The following is an 18,255-nucleotide window of genomic DNA, read 5'->3' as shown; positions in this document are numbered from 1 at the left end:
GCTCGTTCCGTAAGAGACTGCAGCAGATCAAACAGTGAAACACACACACACACACACACCGTTTGCTATTTTGATTATACTAATAGTACTGCAACAACAACTGCTACTAGTGTTCGTACTACTGCCTACTATTATACTACTACACCCGCTAACACTTCCCTCCCTCATTCCTTCCTCCTTCTACTACACTTTACTCATTTCATTGTGGAGAAATATTTGGAAATATCCTAAAAACTGAAGAAAAAAATGAGTGAAATATTAAGGGAAGAGACACTGGGAGGGTGGAGGCACCGTCTGAGAGAGAGAGAGAGAGAGAGAGAGAGAGAGAGAGAACATGAGCAACCAGTACTAATCATAACAGCAAATTGAGTTCCATATTAAAAAAAATCACATATATAAAAATCACTGAAGCAGAATAAACTTACATTGTTGCTCGTAGACTTACTGATGATATTATTGGAGTCTGTTGGTGTGGATCGTTTCAAAGTGTAAACATCAGCGAGCATCGGAGCGTGGGTGACTGTGACAGGTGAGCAGTGACAGGTAGAGAGAGAAACAATCAGAAACAGCTATAGCCACAACACCATGGTTTAAGTTTATGGTTAGATATATGATGTTGTTTGTGTGTGTGTTGTAGATGAGTTGAAATTGACCCCTGGCATGCAGTGATAAGGTGGGGAACGAGTGAAATGTGATGGCTTGTCTAGTGTTTAGTGTCTGGCTAACCTTTGTTTAGATTCAGAGGATTGGGAGAATTATCCGTATGAACACATGCAAAGGAGAGAACAAAAGGTAGTGTTTTCCTGTTACAAAAGTATTTCTAGAGATTGCAGTAAGAAGGTTAATGCCAAAACAAAACTTCCAGTGATCAATAAGTATACTTGGCATAGTGAGTGGGAATATTTTCAGGTATATTCTGTATTTACAACTCTTAGGGTCAATAATTTACACATTTCTTTATTTTCAGGTTTCAGCAAATTGGTTGTAATTACTGTTGGTCTAGTCAAGATAATCTAGTCAGGGACAAGAATGAACAGAAGAGGAAGTAAGGAGGATGATTCAGGCTCAGACTGGGACAGTATGTCAGAAATTGCTCCACCGCCTGCTGCAAAACAGAAACACAGTTCTTCTGCCTCACCCCCAAAAAGTAAGCTGTTGGGATTATATTTACTGTGTATTATTATTATTATTATTATTATTATTATTATTATTATATTATTATTATTATTACACATCAGTAGTAGTGTTAGAAGTGGTTAATGTTTACAATCGGTCCTTGTTAGTATGCATTTTGAAGGGAAACCAGAGTTGCCATGTTGTGGTAATATACTCACTGTTTAGGATTTTTTTCACATACTCAGTTATTATTATTATTTTCTGATAATGTTACAATATTATTTTCTTTTTTAATCTATTGTTGATATTATGCTGCCTATCAGCGGTGATATTATGTACAGTAGTCCTTTGGCCGTTTTTTTTCTTGATTTTCATCGCACACATCAAATTTAGTTTCTCCATCTTAAATTCACTGCATGTATCTTATTAGATTTATTCAGGTAGTCTTTTCACTCCTTATGGTTTTTGTTTTCCTTAATAATTTTACAAAATTGACAAATAGACATGTATCTCTTTGATCCTTATTATGATTTATATACATAGTGAAATGTAATGTGTCAAAAGTGAAAAAGTGATTCCTGAAGTGCTGCTCTTACTACTTTCATTCATTCTGATTTATTAATTTTTCTTTTTTTTACTTTCCTTTGGTCTTGCTACTTCTCATTTTAAATCTGATATTTTTCTTCTTGTTTAATCTTTTTGTGGTATGTTGTTAAATATATATTGCTTCTCTGATAAGTCATACAGAGACTGACATATAAAGGGCTGATGGCCTCTTGCAACATCACGTATTTTTTCATGTTTTCATGTTCAAATATCACACATGTCCACAGGAGGTAACTCAATGTTGTTAGCCTTTCCTCCTATAGAACCTCACATACACACACTGAAGGACAAGATACCAGGCCATTCATACTTGTTTGACCGTTACGTAGCAAGTAGCAACTTAGCTGATGTCATGTGCCTCTTCTTTGCTCACTAAACTGGATCTCCAAAGCCAAATTGTCACCCTCAGTTAAGGAACTCTTGGTTGTGAGCCAAATGCACTGACTGTTACACTATCTCACCAATCTTAATAATAATTCATAGATATACCAATAATGATATTGGACTGTGTATTTAGGAAAACTGTTATTTCGCTCAACTTGGTAAATGGTGTGTTGTGTAGTGAATGAATTCAGACTTTGAAAGAAATATTTTTTTCAGATGTACCAGCAACAATTCAAGCGAAAGACAGATTTGTGCCACACATCGACTCTCCATTGGACATACAGGCAACAAAGGATAACCCTCCATATGACTTCAAGTAAGTTTGTGTGTATTCCTTGTAGTTTATCACCATTGGTTTCATAAATATGTTAAGTAACAATAAAAAATTTCATACTAGTTGATCTGCAAATCAGTTTTGCTCCCTGTTAGCTGTGTCTCCTTATCTCCTGAAGATGCTACAGTCTCTTTTATGTGAGATAGCAGATGTGGGACTGCGTGGGCTTCGGAGGCCGCGGGATCCTTAAGCGCATGGATTCAAATCCTTAGCACAGTCCTAAATTAGGAAGGGCTTCTGCTCAAAGTAATGGTTCCCATATACCAAAACCAAAAGTCTTCTTTCAGGAGCTACTGTCCTAGCTCTAATAGAATAAGGAAACTGGACAAAAAAAAAAAAAAAGCTTTGCATTCATCTCTGTCCTGTGAACAAATACATACACTATATAATATTTTCACAATTTATCAAGAATCTATGGTCATTTTCATAAGTTTCAGATTAATATCTGTGTAACATATTCAACCCTGCAAAGATTTTCCTTTCTATCATCTACAGTCACCAAGAAAAAAAAGCCAGATGTTCCCATTGAAAATACATGGTCATATGGTCTGACAATTTTTTTTCTTGCTCTACCAGTGACATAATCATTTTTAGTGAGATCTGATATTTAAAGATCTGTGGGCCTGCTGAACAAGTATCTGCCTTCCTACACCCTCAGATGTCAAGCAGGATAGTACACTTTTTATGCTGCTTCCACTAGAGTGCCTAGGATTTTGGACTAGTCATGTCTCATAGCCAAATGACACTAGAGGAAAAGGTCTGTTTTTTTATCCTGAAAAGAAGATGTGCCGATTTAAGAAATATGCTAACATACTAGCCGTGTCAGATCCAATCTTATGTCTCAGCTGGTGACAGCTCATGGTCTCCTTTCCTCCAACAAAACTTTGTCCTTGTCAGTCTTCCAAGACCACAAAATCAACAGAAAATCTTTTGCAGTAAGAAGCCCAAGAACTCATGTCTCACAGCTACAAAACTAAAGGAAAGCTTGACAGTCCTACTGAATGATGTCTCTGTTTACTGAATACAGTATTACTCCAGAAAGACCTGCACCTCTCAGCCCACTGTGTTTTCCAACAAAATACTTCCAACAGACCTTATGAAAAAAGAATGTCTTGCTTTGCCAAGAAGTGTGTTTCCTGAATGACAGTAGATTGGCAGGTGATGTGATCTGATGAGTTAACATTTCAGCACTTCCAAGAACTGTCAGACAATATTTCTTTATTTTTGTGAGTATCTGATAGTTTGGGGTACCTCAGCTGTTTAACTAGATGATATGCTCTGTATGTATTTTCTTCTCAAGAATGTTTTGAATGGAGAGCAGTATATCTCTTTGTTTTGAAAAACTATCTTTACATTTCTTCCACATGCACAGCAGTATTATATTTATGTAAGACAGTGTCACTTCCCATAGGGTTAGAGGAGTCAAGAAGTGGTGTGTTTACAAAAGGATTGAGGTTTTGTAGTTGCCAAGTAATATTTTACCTCAACCTCAATTACATCAAAAAGGCCTGGCATGCCATGAAAAGCTCTGCAACATCAACTCCATGAGCTGCCTCCAGCAATAGGGAGGTGGTGGCAGAGTGGATAAGGTGGTGAGCGTGGGATCGGGCAGACGTCCACGCGTAGGTTCGAATCCCACCACGTACAGCCTTAAAACACTTTGTCATTTGTCGAGTGGTTTAAAGTTACCTACATATCACCATGATATCCAAGTTCTAGGAGGTAACACCCAAGATGAGCTTGGGTGGTGATATGGGCCCTAATATGGGTACCACTATAAATAAAATTGCCTGCGCCACTAATGGGCGGAAGGTGAACAGTGCTTCCTTACACTCTTCAAGCGTGCCTACAGGCGCTATAGGCCTTACCGTAAAAAAAAAAAAAAAAAAAAAAAGCATGTGGATTATTTAAGAAATCAAGTGAAAACATGCCCAAACATCTCCAGAAGCTCATTAGAACCAATGACATCATGACAAAATGCCAAAATGAGTGCCAAGAATAGAGTAAAATGTTTTACTTTAGATTTGTATATGTTAGGATCTTTATGAAAATTGTCATGCATGCTGGCTTTTTCTATGGTTACTGTACAACATGCAAGGGTTTAATAGTTGTTGTAATTTCAGGACAGAAGTCAAGAGTCCTCTCCATGTCTCAGAACAATTGCCTAAACCAGGGAAGCAGAGGAAGGGTAGAACCTATGATCCTACATCAGGGGTTCAGAAACATGTCACCTTTGCTGGAGATCAGCCTGCCAGGCATGGTATGACCACAGGTGTATTTCTTCGATCCTAAAGTGCCAATTATTGTGTTATTTGTATCTGGTTATGAGGTCATTTGTGAGTTTTAAGGTATGCATTTGATGAACTGTTTCACTTTAATCGCTTCAGCACCAGGATGCATTTTCTTATTCATTCTGGTTACTATTTGGTGATTTTATACAACTTCAGAATTATATGTTGGGATTAGAATAGTAAAGACTCTGGCCATTATTCTTCTGACCTCCATAGACTCTTCATAATGTAAATAAGATAGTCTTTTATACTAAAAAATCAAGGTAAAAATGCTTCTCTATATTGAAGAGATTAATATTATGTTAGAAGTATCACCAAATATCAACTGTTAAGGTGGGTTCACACTTGTCAGTGGATGTGTGAGTTGCTAGAAGTATTGATAGAGCTCTGTTTGTTGGAACATGTTCACACATAGTGGCTGGGAAGTACTGGCTGGTTGGCTTACATTTATTAGAATAGTGTTCATCGCAACAAAAGACTCTGCACAATTGCGACCAAATTAAATCATCACAAATTTTCAGTCCTCACCTCCAACAAAACCCTGCAGAGAGGGAAGCAGTTGTCAAACAGTGGCAGCGATCTCATCGGATGTACTTCTACATAGGTTTTTTTTTTTTTTTTTTTTTTTTTTTTTTGCTGAACAACTTATTTTTTTGGGTCCCAGACAGGCTGTTTGTCCCTTAATAGCTCCATCATCTTCTCTGACTCTGAACACCACATGTTCAAACCTTCCATGATGTCACAATGTAAACAAAGCTGCTAGCAGCTGGAAAAGACCAAAGTGTTGGTCTTGTTTTGCATCTAGTTTTTCCACCTGTCAGGCACCAAAATTTATCTGATAACTCTAGCGGCTAGCATTTCCAGCTACAAATTGATGCTACCCCCAACCCCTCTCTCTCTCTCTCTCTCTCTCTCTCTCTCTCTCTCTCTCTCTCTCTCTCTCTCTCTCTCTCTCTCTCTCTCTCTCTCTCTCTCTCTCTCTCTCTCTCTCTCTCTCTCTCTCTCTCTCTCTCTCTCTCTCTCTCTCTCTCTCTCTCATGTCTCCAGTGATGCTGGAGCAAGTACCCTGTCTATGAATCCATTGTCCCTGGTATGAATCAGTATTAATACAGCTCACCCAGCTGATCATTCCTCTTATGTAGTGATCAGTAAACCCGGGAAGGCAAACTTTGGAAAGCCAAATATTACTGTGATATTTTTCTCCATGGGTAAGGCATATCACCCACTTTAGGTTCTACGGCAATGGAAACAGATGAGCATCAAGGCTATGTACAGTTATATTTTATGCCCCTTAATTTTATCTTTTAATTTAGTAAACAGAGCATTGGAGTCACACATAGACATTATGCAGCAGAAAAGGTGGTAAGGAAACCCAGGCTGGGTTAGAATACTTTATTCTCTAACGTTTCGACCTAGAGACCTTCTTCAGAGAGAATTCTCTCTGAAGAAGGTCGCAAGGTTGAAACATTAGAGAATAAAGTATTCTAACCCAGCCTGGGTTTCCTTACCACCTTTCCACTCATTTGTCCTACAACTTCAACATTATGCAACATTAAGACTACACTGTCCCTCCCTTGGGTAACATGGAGGCTGAGCAGTCAAGACTAAAAGGCTATGGAGGCATGCCAACTGTAAAGTGGTGAAGCTTTGCCTCTAAAAGAGATAAGAAATTATCATGGTTACTTTCTTTTTTTTATCATTAATTTTATTTGACAGGACAGAGAATTGGAGGTGGAGGTCCTCCAAATCCAGACAGTGACTCGGAAGACCCTCTCTATTCAACTGTGAAACCCAAGAACCGAGTTAAGGGGAACAATCAGCAAATGGTAAATTCTGAAACAGAGAAAAATGAAATGGTAAACAAATTAAAAAAAGCAGGGAAAAATGCTTCAAAATGTTCATTGGAAGGCATTGACAATCATGGATTTGTAGGTAAGTGAAACTATTGGACTATATTTAGGAAACTGGTTTTTGTATTTTTCTTCATATCACCAAAGTAATATGTTAATGTAATATATACTCAGAAGGTGTTACTGTTTGCTTGTGTGGTGTCAGAGCAATTAATTCTAAGGATGTGTTCGTGATGGACATTTTGCTTTGGTCCACAGTGCTGGGATGGTTGATCACTTATACTCAGACTGAGGAGACTTTTAGGTAACTGAAATACCTTAGCAGAGTTGCATGGAGCCTCTTACTCTAAATAGAGTTTAGTGCTGCGTCATTAAATAGTTCAATAAATAATATTGTTCTAATTCCAACAAAGCTTTATTTGTTGCTTTATACATTCATATTGTATTTGGACATTGAAATGTATGTAAATGGTGCTTTATCTTGCAGTGTAGTATTCTTGTTATATATTGTTGCTTTCCTCTGACAATTACTGGCATGTCTTTTTGATAACCGAATAACTTAACTATTAGCATGGCGTAAGAACATTACCAAAACCCCCATTGCAACTGGGCATTTCATACATTTTTGCCAGTAGGTTTGTGATAGTTAGTCAGTTCTGAATTCAAGCCTGTAGCTTTATATTTTCAGATAGAATTTATTTTTTCACATTTATTTTTTTTTTTTTATAATGCTGGCAAAGCCTCTCAAGAAGTGTTTTTATGATAAAATGATTCTGTAGTTTATTTCTTGTAGAATTACCCTATCCTAAATGTCTGGATATTTGACCTCATATTTCTACTAACAAATGCAGTGATTATGATTGTCCATCATTTTCTTTTTTTGTAAATTTGTGCATGTGGAACAGGTGAATTGGAGTGATTGCAGATAGATTGGATTAAAGTTGGCATTTGGTCAACTCTGAAGTTCATGAATCTTTTCAGTCACTTCACATTGTTGATGGATGTTAAGTTCAAGTGTATGGAGATGTTTTCTGTGATATTATTGTTTACTTTATGATGATTGAATTTTAAGTATTTAAAGATTACTTGTCAGAGAATTTTTTGTCATATTATGAGAACCAAATACACCTGGAACAGTTAAATTGTTAGATGTATGTGATTTTATAGACAATACAAACTAGTCATAGGTATTTTCTTTGATGTCCTAGGCTAGTTGTGTTAATAGGCAATTCTTAGTGCAATTATGGTTCTTAAAGGTTTAGATGGATGGTCCCTTCTGTTCATGGAGACTTTAGTTGCTTGGCTGCCCATGTTATGGTGCAAGCAGGCTTTTTTATTTGTGTTGAATAATTGTAGAATATTCACAATTTATTGAATGATACCAGAGTCACAATATATACATCATTATTCGGCAATATAATAATTAAGCATTAAACATGCTAGCTTTTGTTATATACCATTTTCAGCATCTAACATTTACTGTGATATCTGTATTGTTACATTTCAGAAGATAAAGTTTTATCTTCAGAGTCACCCACTTTGTTCAGTGACCCTCCACAAGGCACCCAGACCAGCATTCCACAGATCTCTCTCAAAGCACCATTACCCAAATTATCTGAAAATGCACATGGACTTGAAATGGCACGACAGGGTCATGACTCCTTCTTAATGGGAAACAATGTATCTGTAGCCAAAGAATGGTAAGATAAGTTTTCATCATGTGCCCAATAGCTTGTTTACTGCTTCTAAACTTTCTAAACTTGATAAAGACATGTTCTTACTCTCAGTTAATCTGTTCATGTTATGGTGACATAGATCTTAGTAAAATTTTTTAGATATTTCAAATAGATAGTCTCAGTTTGTTAATCAGAAAAACAAACAAATTGCTATCCTTTAATTGCTTTGTAGTGAAGTAGTCAGAGTTGTAATATAACTGTAACCTTCAGTCCTCCACCACTGATACTGACATCTGGGGAAGCTCTTCTGGAGTCTGCTGGGAAGAGGCCAGTGGAGGCAGTGAACAGGGCCTTGGGAGAAAGTTTTGCCGTCATCACCCTGCCTTTGACTTGTGTTATCTTATTTCTTCACCACCTTTTAAGGTACTGTTCTTGACATCATTTTTAAGATGCCTAGAATCATTATTTTATATGTGATAATGTTTAGGAAGTCCTATGAATTATTCATTGAAATTTAAAGATTTTAGTTTCAGTGTAAGTATTCAGATGTGCCTCAGAGGCTTATTAATGTGGTATATTTTTATACTTTATTAACAGAAACAACTTTTGTGGCTGACACTAATTTAGAAATTAAATACATGTGTTGTAATATAGCTAATATCATACACATGCAACTTTTGGGCTACATCAACAAATAGAATCAACCCAGGTCTTCTTAGCTATGCAATCTGACTTGATTTAGTGACTCATTGATAAAGTGTTGTGTTCTATTGGGTGAAAAAACGTTAGATAAATAAATCACTTGTCGCCTCTACTTAGTATAAAAACTCAAAAATTCAATAGTTCATAAACCATTACTTAGGAATAGACATCATACCAGAGTAAATGTCGTAGGTAGTTGACTACGAAAAAGTTATTTGTGAAGTACAGAAATGGCCAGCACTCTCTAACCCAAAGTAGAAGGAATGCAGCAATAAAATCATTAAGGAATGAAAATGAGTAGAAGTCTTTGAGGCTGCAGTAGCAGCAGATGAGTGGAATTCACTTTCTGCTAGGGAGAGAAATGAAAAGGTGAGGTGTGAGGAGACAAGTGTAAACCTTACTTTTTATTCCATGCTGAGACAAGGAATACCAAACTGATATAGGGTAAGGCCTGTGGGCTAATGACAAAGATAAACACAGACAAATGTAAGGAGATTTACTGAGATGCTTCTTGATCACACAACACAAGATGTTCAATAACACCAAAGGAACTCTGGTTACTCCTGAGCAACATACACCACTAGTCACTTCGACTTACCACTATAAGAACACACAGACACTTTTAACTCAGAGGAGCAGACCCAAGGTAAAACAGAGATCAACACATCACTAGGAATAAGTACAAAAAAAGTAGCCAGGTTGAGGAGAGAGAGAGCAGTGCTCATTTTTAAACAATGGGAGCTTCCCCTGCTGTGGCAAAATAGTCTTGGAATGAAATAGGCAATCTTCTGGAGAGGCTTGAAGAAATATCAAATGGGAGTCTGCAGAGTGATGTCATGCCCAGCTAATTGTTTGGAGTCTTTGGAACAGAAGTGAGAGAAATGGAGAGACAGGCAAGCAATGAAATAGCAGTTGGATGGTACGGAGTTTCACATTTACATGACTTTTTTATCTTTCAAAATAAGCATTTTTTTTCAGCCAGGAAGACATGACACATTTCAGGACACTATCATCCTTTTCCATATCATAAACCCAAGACAATAAAATCTCTTTGCAAAAATGCAAAAAAGTGTGATTGAAATACAGCACTGACTTGTGTTTAAGTAAATTTATGCATCAGTATGAAAGGAAAAATGATTACCAAAAGAGAGTTTATATTGCTTGTTTGATGAAAATTTTTCTTCATAATCTTTCCAGATTTGTTCTTCAAGGTTTGGTTCGACCAGTTTTTGTGGACTCCTTGAGATTAATCATTGAATACCTTGTCCAGCCCTTCATAACAGGGGTACTGAAGCCCCTCTTGGTCACTGTGCATGCTGCATCATTGCACCTTAGTGATACCATGTTAGTGTGCATACGGCCCTTGACTAATGTGTTACAGTCAATAAGGTTAGTGGAGGTTCATTATACAAGCAGGTACTCAGTAGAGGAGATCTAGTCTTGTTTTAGTCATATACATTAATTTATGTCTACATTTTTTATTTTGATTTTTTAACACTGCAGGAGAAATCAAATGTCTGAGTAGAATAGGAGTTATAATATGATATAGGTGTGATGGAAGTCATGAAACACATTGAGGCTATTTTTTATGCTTTGGTAGAAATTTGAGGTTTCTTTTATCAGAATGATGGACTTCATAAATAAGCTGAAATTTATGAGATTGGAGCAATGAAGAAATGTATAACATTATGACATGATCATTGATGGATTACAATAGACAGGTTGATATTATTAACCACATTATGTTCCTCATTCCATTAGTCATTGAAGGTGAATGGTTTCTATTGGGAATATACTCCTTCACATTGTTCAACTAGTCATTCCGTCCAAGAATTCCGTCCATGGTAGCAGTTATGTTTAAGAAGTGCCTGTTTTAGTCTTTTGTATATATTTATCTTTTTTTCAGTCACTTGCTGGGTTTTTTTTCACATTCTGTATGTTTTTCGTGTAGTGTACTGAGAATCTCAGGAAAAGAAATCCAATGCAAATACCATATGTGTTGAAATCTGTGTCCAGGAGATTTTAAAAATTCCCTTTGTCTGATGACTTGCCGTCTCATTTTGCACGCCAATCTTTTATCTTTAACTTGCGTTGATAAAAGTGTCAGTTTAGATTATTGTTTGCCTGTTTGTGGTCTTGTTACTGCAACAAAGGTATATAGATTGAGTATTTTAATCAATTTACATGTTTTCCAATATTATGTCAGGTGTTAGTGAAGATGTTTGGAATTTTGATAGTTAATATATGGCAACCTTATGCTGTTACACCTCAGGCATAACACAGCTGGCCACACTTCCACAGCAGGTTTCCCATATTTTCACAGGATTTTTTTTATTTATGTCAGTAATAATTTTAACTTCCCCACTTTTTCCTTACACCTTTTCTTTACATAATGTTATCTTTTCACACCAAGATTGGGACTTCCTCTCCTGATGCACCTTGCTATTCTTTTTACATGGCAATGTTTGTGTTCTTTGTGGGTATTATGATTTATGTCCACTCCATCACAGAGTTGCTTCTTACTCACTTTACTGTTTATTTCATACATATGCTCTTCCATTCCATTTATATTTACTATTGTGCTTTACCATTCTTCTGAGATGTCTCTAATACTCTAACTTCTTGATGATATTACTTAATTTTCAACTCAAAGATGTTTGTTTTGCAGGCATTATTCTTTATGTTTTATCTCCATTTCTCATATTTATTAAGGTTAAAATATTTATATTCTCTTACATCTTATTTTTTCTCTAATATATCCTTATCATGGCACTTTATATTAATCTGAAGTGTAATCTTTTCAAAGATACAGCATTTTAGATGTTGTTCCCAGTAGATAGTGTAGTTCATATGTAGGCATGGAAAATAATTATCAGGTGAGTGACCAACTCAGGCTCACTTTCTATACATGGAGAAAATTTTTTTTTTTTTTTTTTATGCAAGAAAGAATACTGGCCAAGGGCAACAAAAACCTGTGATAAAAAAAAGCCCACTGGGATGCCGGTTCCCAAACAAGTTAAATAGATAGTACTTAGAAGGGGACTCCAAGGATACTGAAGGAGCCATCTTTTTATATTTTTATTTTATTTATTTATTTATTTATTTATTTATTTATTATTTATTTATCTATCTATTTATTTTTTTTTCTGCATGAAGAATGTATGTGTAGTTAGATGCATGTAGTTTTGTATGAAGAAAGAGAGTTGTCTTTTGAGGGCAGCTGTGACTGCCCCCTTGTGTTGTGAGACACAAAGGGAAATTTTCAGTTTCCCTTTTTAATGATTAACAAAACCTTAAAAAATTGCTGCTGTTTTGCTTTATCTTTTTGTTTGATCTTTATGAGTCCATATGGTGTTTAGCTACTTATAACTGAGCCATTTCATCTTCAGTGTCTATTTGAAATATTTAACAGACAGCAAATGACATGGCCAGTGTTAGTACATTCAACAGTAGTTTCTGTACAAACATAATGATTCATGGGTATTTTTCATGTGAAATTTTAGGTAATCTAATGAAGAACATTTAGAAATGGTAATTTGCTTTATGTTTATTTGTTTTGAGAATCTTTGTAATTTGTTTTCTCATTTGATAATGTATCCTAGGATGATTATTTATGATGATTGCTAGAAGTGTGTATGTTTTGTTACATTAATGATATTTGAATATAGTATCTAAAACAGAGAATTAATCTTAGTACAAAGCTTACTTATTTTTTTCATGGATTTTGTGAATTATTGTGATGTGATCTTGTTATTTAAAGTTCCTTGTTTGTGTTTATGAAATATAAATGATTTGAGGTGGTCAAGTTGTAGTTCAAACTTTAAACTTAATCTCATGAAAAGGTTACAGTTGTCTCCCAGACAAAACTCCATGTCATTCATAAGTCTAGTCATTCATATCTCATAAGTTTCTAACTATCTGTTAAGTAATAATGGACAAGCTCTTTGATATCTAGAAGGAAACCAAAGAAAAACTTTTATTTTGGTAAATGGAAATATCTAAGGAATGACTACATCATTGGGTAATGATAAACAACCATTAAGTTTTAAGTTAATTATCTTGTCATTAGCATTTAATTAAGTTTAATGTGAAGTGTGGTCAATCCTTGCAATATCTTAAGGTTTACTTTGTGTAGTAAATTATATTTTCCAAAAAAATAATATATTTTTAGCCGCAGTAGTGTTAGTGTCACATTTGGAGTTCATTGTGTTTCACATTCATTTTTCATGTATGAATATTTTGAATAAATTGAGTCAATTTCTTGTTATTTTCAGTCACAGAACACCAGAAAAAATGTAAAATGATATTTTGGTTTACTGTTATCACCATTCATTTATTATTATTATTATTATTATTATTATTATGATTATGATTATTGATTATTTTTTTCATGAATAGAGTGCATTTGTGAGTGTGTAAGGAATGGCATGGATCTCCGAGGGAGGCCCCAACATCAGTGATCTCACACAGATGTGGAACAATCAGGTGTGATGGTAAGAGAGATTACTTTTATGAAGGGGTCTTTTTCAAAACCAAACTGTCCATGCTGTGCAACAGATCTCTGTAAAATGAGGAGTTGGGGCCAAACAGGCTACAGAATAGGTGTGAATGAGCATTAATAACTTGGCTATCCCTCTTGTTTTGAGGTAACAACATATATGTATTCTTATTAGTGGTTTAGAGAGCATTTTCAGCTAGGTTAAATGTACTTAAATGAGTGGCTTGCACCTCATCCCTTATGTCTTTTTTTTTTTTAGAGAGCCTTATGGTGCTGTGCCCTCCACAATTAAACACCATTTGAATTCACTCACTTGAGTGAATGATGCATCCATATTAAATTATACAGAACAGATATATTGCAAAGTAGCTTGCTAGAGTGAGAAGTATCTGTGTTAGAGCTGGATGGGGAGGTGATACTGTATTAATGCACTACTGTGGGATGTTGAAGTAGTTAAATTATTCTGCCACAGATAGCTGAGGGTAAAACTATGAGAATAAGCAAAATGTGTTCCATGTCACATCACCAAATTGACTTTCACATTATTGTGTCTTAAGAAGACACATTGTAACAATATTTTTTGTGTGAGTAAGTCATTAGCATCCATGTGGCTATTCTATTCACATACCATGGATTCATATTCATAATCATTCATTTTCTTTCATCTCCTTGTGGTGTACTAGTGTTAGGTCTTCATGCCAATACCTTAAGCTGTACTCAAGTCTAGATCACAGCCATCCTTGAAGCCTTAATACTTACAGAATGAGTAAGCAAATCAATAAGTATGAGATCTTATAAACCTCTTGTTATTATTACAATTGCATAAGAATTGTGTTGCTCTCATATCCATATTTGAGTGAATACTAGAAAGTTAAAAAAACAGTTATACATTTTAGAATTATATTTTATCCTTCATACTACAAAAAAGAGCAAACTGTTGATAATGTATTGTCCTTGAGGATGGCATTTTGATGATGAGTAGTAATATAAGGAATAGTAGAAGTTGGCATTTGATTATTATTACTGACTCCAGCTGGTGTTTCATTAAGCTTGCTGTGACTCAGGTGTTGGTGAGCTTACTGCCGCTTGTAGGTACGCTTCGACACCACGCCGTCACACTCCGCTATCTGCAAATTCATGATTGTTTAGTCCATGTATGGCAGAGTTAATGTCCAGTATAGAGTAATATTCCATACTTACTTCTGTAGTTTTTTTGTTTAATGTTTTCTAAATGCTTTCCTCTGATCTGCTAACATTTTCCTTACAAAACTTGACTGCTGACAGACTCTAAGGTCAAAGGATTTAAGACTGAGGGAAAATACAAAGCACAGTGACAATAATTATGGCAAAGTACTTAACTTTTGACCACAAATGTACAATTCCAAGTAATGGAAGTAAGTAAGGGATGTAACAAGTAGTAGTTTTATGTGGCTGTGTTAAATCAGGACAATCATATCTTGAATTATCTTGGACTATAACCTCAGATGTTTTATCATCCTATCTCAGTTACTTTTAACATCTTTAAGGGAAATTATTGGGGCTTCATGGATGTTTTAATGATTCTAGTGATGCTTTGATAGGGATTCATCATCACCAGAAGAAAATCTAACAAGTCATCTTGGTGACCTTCGATGGTAATTATATAAAACGTTCTATGCAAGATAAAGTCCCGAGGTAACAGACTAGAATTATAACGTACTCATAGAATGCTAACTTTTGGCGTCATACTTTTTGAAAAGTGGCAAATATTCCACTTAGACTTATGAAAAATTTGACTCGAACAATACTAATAATAATCTACGTCCGCATGCATTAGACGTAAAACAGCCCTTTGTTCCCATCCCCTAAACACGTCTGTTCCAAAATTTCATGCCAATCCCTTTTTAACTTTGTGACATACCCTGACAGACAAACAGTTAAAGGAGTGGATAACTGCGTCAATCAGCGAGAATATTCGTTATTGCGTTTGCTAGTCAGGAAAGATAACGAGGCAAATTCAAGAATGCACCAAAATAATCAAGTTTTTCTTCGATTTTTCTTTCTTGACAATACATTATCAGGCTCTTGAATACTTCTGTGTTGCGCAATGAGTATCTCCAACCGTAAGTATAGGATTGATAAGAGACTAACTAATAGCGATATGAAGCTGTGTATTGGATGTTCTGCTGTGATGTAACAGGGTTACAGAGTGTATAATGCAAAGGTATTGCGTTATTTCTTGGAGCCTTTTGGTATAATTGCGGTGTGTATTCTGCACAGATGACGGCACATTCACTTTTTATGTGTGCTAAACAGCTAATTATTATTTCTGCATGAGACAAGGTGAAAAATAGTTAACACTAATGATATCAATCGTATTGTTTTTAGTTAAGATGCATTTTAACTAAGTTGCCAGCTATTGCCTCTAGTAAGCAAAATTTGTATCCCCGAAGTCAGGGATGAAAATGATTGATTCTGACATTAACGATACCTAACTAAGTACATTCTACTGTAAATTAAAGGAAAGTAACTTATCTTTTATAGTCTTCATTAGGCCTATTTATCCACCACTCAAAGCACTGCATCAGCCACACTAGCTAGATTAATTGCTACAAATGTATAAGGCTTATATTCTTAAACGTTGTTCTTTCATTACAACTATTATCAAAAACCACAGATGACACGTGCGATTCTCATAAGTGTTTTCCTCATTAAAGATGTAGAATATTTGAGAAGTTATCAATCATTAGAGTCAACTCAAGGATACTTCAAGAGAGCCTGCTAAAAGGAGTCATGAAGGAGACGCGACAAGATTAATGACAATATAGTTAGCCGCCTCCCTAGTGTCACTCACCGTGATCATCTCATTATCGTTGAATTCCCTCACGTACTTCGCGCTCTTGCCCTTTTGCGCATTTTGCATTTGGGTCAGCTTATGGCCATCCAGTGTGAATACCGTCTGTGGAGAAGCAGGGCATTAGTCTTGGCCGCGATGTTTCTAAACATACGTGTACTATATACAGTTTTAACCCAACATACCATCACCACCGCCGCCACCAGTGCTACCACCACCATCACTCACCTTGCATTCCCGGCCGTCAAGTGTGGTTTCGGTAATTTCTTCTCCCAGCTTGAATTTGACTTCGGTGGTCTTGAGGGTGAGATGGTCTTCATGGTCCACGTGTCATCCTCACCCACAGAGAATTCCACGGTGGGCTTGCTGCTGGAGCCAAGCTTCCTCAGCATGATTCCAACACCTGCCCGGGACAAGAAAGATTGTGTTATTTCAAGGACTAAGAAATATTAGGTTTGGCAAAGACTTGAATTATTGTGGATCTAATATAGTTGTGGGTAGTGGCAGTTTGTCTTTAAGAAGCTTGTCTATTACACTATTTTTTCGCTGATAATGGTCAGATTATTAAGTAAATATTTTCCCCTTCATTTTACATATCGCATTTTCACCCCTACGGGTTAATTAGATAAATCATTCAATAAAAATAATGCTGGAATTTTATACTCGACGAAGTTTTACAGGGAATGGGATACTTAACGATAGGTTATTATTAGTTGAGGTAAAAGTTAGTTTATGAAGTGGTACTGTAGCCGCAGCATGAGTAGGGCATTAGCCTCCGTGTGTGTGTGTGTGTGTGTGTGTGTGTGTGCTGAGTGGACCGTCATCGGCCTGCTCAGGAAGCCTTCACACACAGCTCCGTCGGCGGCCACGATCTTGTGAAACTATAAACAAAGTGTGCTAGTTATGGTAGTGTGTAAACAAACGATGCTCACATTACTCTCCTCAGCATATACAACCTCTCTCTCTCTCTCTCTCTCTCTCTCTCTCTCTCTCTCTCTCTCTCTCTCTCTCTCTGTGTGTGTGTGTGTGTGTGTGTGTGTACGGTGAGATGAAAGCATATAACGAGTGGAATGTATTACAATGACATATGTAGACATTCTTGAACTCACCCTATACAGCTAAATCATGAAAATTTTTACATCCCATCTAAGTGTATAAAACAACAACTCAGCAAACGGTGATGTGAGATGTAATAGTTTTGCTTTACTAATCATTTAAGCATTCAAAAGTTTGATTCCCTCTGTAGTTTAATTTTATTCTTCCGCTTCAATTAATTCCTCACGTATTACCGTTATGTCTGAGAAAAACGATGCCATGGTGTACTTTCGGACTGGCGGGTGTTTCTTCATTAGTTCTCTTCGTGGCACTGTTACGTCTGGTGTGAAAAAAATTTCCCCGCTACACTCATAGACAAGGTATCGCTTTGTTTTACTTGATTGTTTTGTTTGGTTTGAATATCTCGTTGAAAAATCGAACTTACTGTATAGTGATTTTGTGAAAGTAGGTGCAGTGATTGTAATAACATTTTCTTGCCAGTTTCCGACTTTATTGTAATTTGTATGACATCACGGAATATTTCATTGACCGGCTTTATGTACAAAATCAGTAGTGAACTATTCAATTCATGCATGACTAGAGTTCTTGCAACTAGTAAAAGCAACTCAAGCTTTCATCATCATCACTTCCATGTATAGAACGAAATCATATCAAGTTTGCGCGAAGTGAGAAGAATACCATCAGTGATAATGATAATTGTAATGATGATAACAGTGGACAACAATAAGCGTAATAATGTTAATGGTAAAAAATAATCATAATGTGCCGGTTGATAAGCGCTGAGGGCGAGAGATCACGTCCTCAACTCAAACATCAGTCACATGAGCACAGCAGGTTTTTGGGTAGACGCAGCCACACTCATCGCAGCTGACGTCAGTACGAGATGGCATGGGCAGGGTCAGGGGCTCC

The 18,255-nt window shown here is 36.2% G+C and overlaps 2 protein-coding genes across 4 annotated transcripts in view; one reads left to right on the top strand and one right to left on the bottom strand.

Annotated features, from left to right (window-relative positions):
• Positions 1 to 475: 475 nt before the first annotated feature.
• Positions 476 to 14,329, top strand: LOC123504046. Of its 3 annotated transcripts, none has more exons than XM_045254296.1 (8): positions 476 to 529; positions 968 to 1,147; positions 2,323 to 2,422; positions 4,564 to 4,700; positions 6,448 to 6,663; positions 8,089 to 8,281; positions 8,528 to 8,680; positions 10,157 to 14,329. In XM_045254296.1, the coding sequence occupies exons 2-8, from the start codon at positions 1,030 to 1,032 to the stop codon at positions 10,395 to 10,397; spliced, it is 1,158 nt and encodes a 385-aa protein (XP_045110231.1). In that variant the 5' UTR covers positions 476 to 529; positions 968 to 1,029; the 3' UTR covers positions 10,398 to 14,329. The 3 variants fall into 3 exon arrangements, with proteins under 3 accessions (XP_045110231.1, XP_045110232.1, XP_045110233.1); XM_045254297.1 differs by lacking the exon at positions 476 to 529 and adding an exon at positions 530 to 601; XM_045254298.1 differs by lacking the exon at positions 476 to 529 and adding an exon at positions 549 to 673.
• A 14-nt stretch (positions 14,330 to 14,343) lies between these two features.
• Positions 14,344 to 18,255, bottom strand: part of LOC123504047 (fatty acid-binding protein-like) — a 7,015-nt gene continuing 3,103 nt past the window's right edge. The window contains 4 exon segments of the mRNA XM_045254300.1: positions 14,344 to 14,584; positions 16,291 to 16,395; positions 16,519 to 16,595; positions 16,598 to 16,693. Coding sequence (XP_045110235.1) covers positions 14,534 to 14,584; positions 16,291 to 16,395; positions 16,519 to 16,595; positions 16,598 to 16,693 — 329 coding nt within the window. The 3' untranslated portion in view covers positions 14,344 to 14,533.

The sequence above is a fragment of the Portunus trituberculatus genome, chromosome 15 (assembly GCF_017591435.1).
Source record: "Portunus trituberculatus isolate SZX2019 chromosome 15, ASM1759143v1, whole genome shotgun sequence".
In the NCBI taxonomy this organism is placed as follows: domain Eukaryota; kingdom Metazoa; phylum Arthropoda; class Malacostraca; order Decapoda; family Portunidae; genus Portunus; species Portunus trituberculatus.
The sequence above is the reverse complement of the archived record's forward strand: the minus strand, read 5'-3'. Positions and strand labels throughout refer to the sequence as shown.